The sequence below is a fragment of the Benincasa hispida genome, chromosome 10, assembly GCF_009727055.1.
Source record: "Benincasa hispida cultivar B227 chromosome 10, ASM972705v1, whole genome shotgun sequence".
Classification (NCBI taxonomy): Eukaryota; Viridiplantae; Streptophyta; class Magnoliopsida; order Cucurbitales; family Cucurbitaceae; genus Benincasa; species Benincasa hispida.
Genome location: NC_052358.1, coordinates 14955286 through 14961383, shown reverse-complemented (window position 1 = coordinate 14961383; position 6098 = coordinate 14955286). Strand labels below are relative to the sequence as shown.

Genomic DNA, 6098 nt, shown 5'->3' with positions numbered 1-6098 from the left:
TACTTAATGTATAATATTCAAACTCAAACGAAAGTCAGATAGTGTAACAAGGCTTAGATATGAAAATAACCAAAGACTTGAAAGAACTTCAAAACCTTTAGAGACTCAAAAAGTAGTGAGGCATGATTTTGGTAAGCGTTATCCTGAAGATAATTATTCGCTCTGTATGGGCTACAAGCAGACTACAACGATTATCTCAAGAAGATACAATGACTAACTTCGGTTGAACTGTAACATCGAACTACTCGGATCTAGCAGAACTCTTGGATACTTGCTCTCAACTCAATTCAAGAACAAAAGAAAGAAAGAAAGATAGGAGATAACTCTTCAATTTGGAATAGGATGCTACAAATGAAGAACCAAGTTACTATTTATAGGCTAGCAAGAAAATTAGACAAATATAAAAATTGAAACATTTGTCAAATTTAACTCAATTGAGTTGTTATTTGACAATCAAACATAAGTCATTCAAATTGAAAAAAAAAACTATAAATTTAACTTTCATACATATTAAATTCATATATGAAAGATCATTTTAATTTGAAGTTCCAATTCAATTTGAAAGTTTCTAAACAATGAATTTAATCTACACAATTAAATTCATTTTATGTTTCAAATCTTCACCAAATTTTTAGTTTCTTTCCCTATATATATCCAACTAATAAAACATGATATTGGATTTAGACCTATTACGTTAAGAAACAAATCAAATAATAAAATTTACCTAAAATGAACCTAACTCAACTGTGGTAAGAAATTTGATTCCCCACCCACAAATTATATTATAAAAGAATCCAATTAACTAATTTTTCTTTTAAAAATCAAGGTTTAAATCCTATTTTAGTCATTAAACTTTGAATTTTATCCTATTTTAGTCCTTGGATCTTTTAAGAAGTGTTTATTTGAGTCTCGATATTAAGATTTTGTTAATTCTTTAACAAAATTTGAGGTGATTTGTATTTTTAGATGATTGGGCTCTAGATGGCTTAACAAGGATCCCAAATAAGCTAATCAACTTTAGACTAAAAATTCTATAGTTCTAATTTCTTGTCAAATGGGTTGGACGATTTTTGTTATATAACCCAATAAAGATTTGATGCACAACTCCTTGCTTCCCCTTGGTTTTGGCCTCTTTATCTTCCTTCGAAGCTACTTCATATGTTGGTTGATTTTGAGGTGTAGGGAATACATGTTCAACTATCAATGCAAGCCCTTGCATTCTTACTCCATCTTCTCCCATGCATAATAGCTAAATTACACGAGCTTATCAACGCCAAATCCAATTTTCAGTTTAGACCCATGAATCTATTTCCCTTCCTATAGTGCACTTAATTGAGCATAATCCTTAGGACACAATGCAATGTAAGGGAATTGGTCATTAACTCATAGCAATTTGCAGAACAACATAATGGTGTCACTTGAACGTTTCTTTTAGTACAACAACTGCAATGTGGAGAATTGAACCTTCGACCCCTTAGATTGGAGTACATGCCAATACTATTAAGTAAGCTCACTTTTGAACTTGAACGTTGATTCTTGAGGTAGCACTTGAGCAATTTGCAAAACAACGCTATGGCATCATTTTGAGTTATATGATAGAAAATTGATCTATCCTCTAATTCAAAATTGAAAACCCTAGATTTTTGGGTAGCTAACTTATTTGGCTACCTAGTCATGTAAAAATATAAATCATCTCACCAGTCTGGTAAAGAGTTAGCAAAATCTTAACAGCAGGAACCAAAATAAGCATTTTTTAAAAGTTTGGGACAAAATAGAACAAAATATAAAGTCCAGGGACCAAAATAGGATTCAAACCAAAAATCAATTAATTAAAATTGAAAGCGTAATGCATCTTAAAAATTAATAGGAAATATATTTCTATGTTTGGAATATTAAATACTTAAAATATTTTACTTTAAAATAGATGCTTGAGAGTGATTTTGAAATGGTTAAAATCATCCAAAAAAAAATCTTTAATAGAAAAAACAAAACAATGTTATCTTTAATATGTTTGATTTTAAACTTTTAAATACTATTTTCATAGCATCAAAATGGGTCTTCAACTCAACATTTTTAAAATCACTCCCAAATATATATTTTAGTTCTACGAATTCGGAATCCACTCGAGAAATAGTTATATGTATACTTTTTTCTCTTTTCTTTTTATATAGTTTGATAAAAACGATTGTTGTGTTGATATTTTTGTAAATACTTACTCTACGGTGTATTTATGTGTGTAAAATAAGATGGGCCGTGAACTATGCGAGTCTAAGCCCAATAACATGTACCAGTCGGTATTGGGCCAAAGACCATAAATGGGCCAGTAAAGTAGTCCATGGCCCATACATTTCATTACATTCACAACCTTGAAAAGGGCAGAGAAAAAGGTGAAATAGAAATAAGCGCCGTCACCGCTAGTAAGCGCCGTCGGTGTCTTTAACCTACTCCATCAATAACTCCGTCAAAGTTAAGCGGTCTGATTAACGGACACCGTTATCGTTGTTCTCCTCAAACTCTTTGTCACTTCTCTCCTTCTCGGCTCCGGAGGGCTTTGGATTGGATTTGGGGGAGAAGATGAGGGTTGTTTGTTCTTGCGCTTTGTAAAAGGGGGCTTCAATTCTGAGAATTTGGATACCCATCTTCAAATTCAAATCTCTTTTCATTTCCCTATTTTCTCCAATTACATACTTAATTGTAAGTTTTTTCCGTTTCTTGTTCTATAGGAATTATTGGTTCATACAAATCTTGGATAGGTTCTAATTTTATTTTGTTTCTGGGATTCTGCTGTCTGCAAGTTTATTGTCCATCCCCATCTGGGGTTACGTTTTTTTTTTCTTCTTTTCCTTTTTGATTATTGTTTATCTTTAGTTGGGTTTCTGTTTTGGGATTTTTTCCCCAATCGTGTACTTGGGCTTTGTTTGGAGGGGCAGAGGAGAAATTTTCAATTTCTGTTGTTGAAGTGGACCATGATTTTGAATTTTAGGGGTGAAAAGTGTTGATTGTAGTTGGGTTTGATTTTATCTGGGAAACTGGATTTGTATGGATGTGTTATGAGTTGATAGGGATTGAATTTAGAGGAGGCTGGAGATAGTTTCTTCTTCCTGTAACTGTGGGGAAATAAGGATTCTTTCTGGGTTAAGCGCTGAGAGGGCATGGGAGAAGATTTGCTAACAAGTTTAACCATGGAAAATCACCACCCATCTACCCTATTGTCAATGGATTCAAGTTCTATGTCTCATGAAGAACTCGAGCGAGAGTTGAATCGACCTATTGTTCTTTCTCGACCACCCGATATCAACCTTCCGCTTTCAGCCGAGCGTAGTCCTCCTCCACAACCTTGGAATTCAGACACTTTTGACATGTTGGATGTTAGTCTTGGAACCCAAATTAATGAAACTGATGCTCTTCTTAATGTGCCCAAGGCTGGACGCAAGGTTTCCAAGAGACTAGACAGTGTGTGGGGTGCTTGGTTTTTCTTTAGTTATTATTTTAAGCCCGTGTTGAATGAGAAATCGAAGTGCAAAATTGTTCGTGACAGTAATGGAGTTTCTGGATTTGATAAATCAGATCTAGAGCTTGAGGTGTTCTTGGTTCAACATGATATGGAGAATATGTATATGTGGGTTTTTAAGGAAAGGCCAGAGAATGCACTTGGTAAAATGCAGCTTAGGAGTTATATGAATGGACACTCTCGTCAAGGCGAACGTCCTTTCCCTTATAGCGTTGACAGGGGGTTTGTTCGATCTCACAGGATGCAACGAAAGCATTACAGGGGGCTATCAAATCCCCAATGTGTGCATGGCATTGAGTTCGTTTCATTGCCCAATCTTAAAGGTCTTGACGAGGAGGAGCAGAAAAGATGGATAGAACTTACAGGGAGGGATCTTAACTTCTCTATTCCACCAGAAGCAAGTGAGTTTTGTTCATGGAGGAACCTTCCCAGCACAGAATTTGAGCTGGAAAGACCCCTTCCTCCTGTGAAGACCAACTCCCATCCTCCTCCGAGAAAATTGTTAAATGGGGCTAGTCTTAACCTGTCAACTCGACCAACAAACCATGTAAATGGCGGGGGAATGGATCTATCGCCGAAAGGCAACAAGCGGAAGAAGGATGCATTTCTTCAGGGTAATGATGAAGACTATTGTTTACTCATTAACCAACATAACGAGAGAGTTCAAGATACAGAAATCCATCCAATTGAGCCTCCATGGTTAAATGATTTCAGTGGGGTAATGAGGAACGTTTACGGTCCGGTTACAGCCGCGAAAACTATATATGAGGATGAGCAAGGATATTTGATAATCATCAGCTTACCTTTAGCTGATCTAAATCGGGTTAAAGTGACTTGGTGGAACAACCTCACTCATGGGGTTGTAAAGATAACGTCAGTGAGCACTGGCTGCATGCCCTTTGTGAAAAGAAATGATAGAACATTCAAGCTCACTGATCCATCGCCCGAGCACTGCCCTCCTGGAGAGTTTATAAGGGAAATTCCCTTGCCAACCAGGATCCCAGACGATGCGAAGCTAGAAGCTTATGGAGATGAGACGGGTACTGGTCTAGAGATAATGGTGCCTAAACATCGCGTCGGTCCAGAAGAACATGAAGTTCGTGTTTGCCTTCGCCCTCATCTCGGAGCAAACGAGCTCGTGTTATCTTGAAGGAGGCGCCGATTGGAGTGATGATATAAAGGGTATTATTGTTCATTGTCATTTTCCAGTGCTGTAGCAAAAAAAAAAAAAAAAAAAAAAAAAGAAAAAAAAAAACAGATGATTTTTATGAAATTAAAAGGGAAAATATGTTTTAATCCATTTTCCTTTGATCTTAAATACCATCTGATTCCAAAGTTACCTGATTGGAACATTATGGTTTCTTTCAGAATAGAAAACAGTTGCTGCTGATAAATATGTTTGTGCTCTTCATCTTGAATAGATAACACCGAGCTTTAACTGCGAGATTTAATCTTTTTTTTTTTTCTTATACAATATGTAGAGGTGGCTATACTTATTAGATACTAGATTTAATCTAATTTATACGATCGGATTTTGAATACATTGATTTGACTGGACTGATAGTTGATCAGTTGATTGCATACATAGCTCTGATCTTCTGGGAGAGTAGTTATGATATTCAGTTTATTCCCTTTTGAGGTTTTTTTTTTTAAAAAAAAAATAATAATAATAAAATTAATTAATTTTTTTAAATTTTTTTTTTTTAATTTTTAGTAACTTAATTGATATGGAATATTGGATTTTCAGATATTTTACATTTGATTAGAATTTTTCTTTTTCTTTTGTTATTTTTCACTATATGCACTCCCCTTGCATTTGATTTGGTGGTTCTTTTAAGACTAAAATACGTTATTTTAATAAACGGAATTAGATATAATTTCAACGCTAAATTAGACTTTGGGTAAAAATTTGGGAACTGTTTAAATTGTTGAAAATATTTTCAAATATAGTAAAATGTCACAGGCTATTAGTTATAGACTAGACATGTTTATAAGTGATAGATAATAATAATCTATTAATGTCTATCATTGATAAATAATGATATTGTGATATAATTGTAAATGTTATGGTTTATTTTACTATATTTGAAAATAATCCAAAAAAATATCCTTAAAGTTTCAAAAATATCCTTGAACTTACTAAATGAGTTTTTTTTAAAAAAATACTCTCTCTCGTTTGTTTGGATGGAATTTTAGTGCTTTGTGTAAAAAATATCCCTAAACTTTTAAAAATATAAAAAATACTCTTAAACTTAAATAAATAAATAAATAAAATAATTTTTTTTAAAAAAATAATAAAAAACTTTGCTATCGTCTTACTTCTCAACTTTCAAAACTTAATGTTAGTACATGAACAAAAATCGTTAATACAGTCATTACTCTATTACCCCCTTTTCCCCTCTGTCTTCTTTAGTATACTCCTACTTTCTTATTACAACAACTGAGTTATGTGACGTTTCTTCTGAAGGAATCGAATTCCTATGGAAGCGTGTGAACGTCCTGCATTTAAACATTCGATTTTTATGGAAACAAAAACACTAAAATAAAACATGTATTTGTGGGATAAACATTCCAACAAAATTATAAG

At 33.7% G+C, this 6098-nt stretch overlaps 1 protein-coding gene across 1 annotated transcript; it reads left to right on the top strand.

The window, feature by feature from the left end:
- Positions 1 to 2514: 2514 nt before the first annotated feature.
- Positions 2515 to 4955, top strand: LOC120088617. Its single transcript, XM_039046031.1, has one exon. The coding sequence runs from the start codon at positions 3153 to 3155 to the stop codon at positions 4659 to 4661; it is 1509 nt and encodes a 502-aa protein (XP_038901959.1). The 5' UTR covers positions 2515 to 3152; the 3' UTR covers positions 4662 to 4955.
- Positions 4956 to 6098: the final 1143 nt, after the last annotated feature.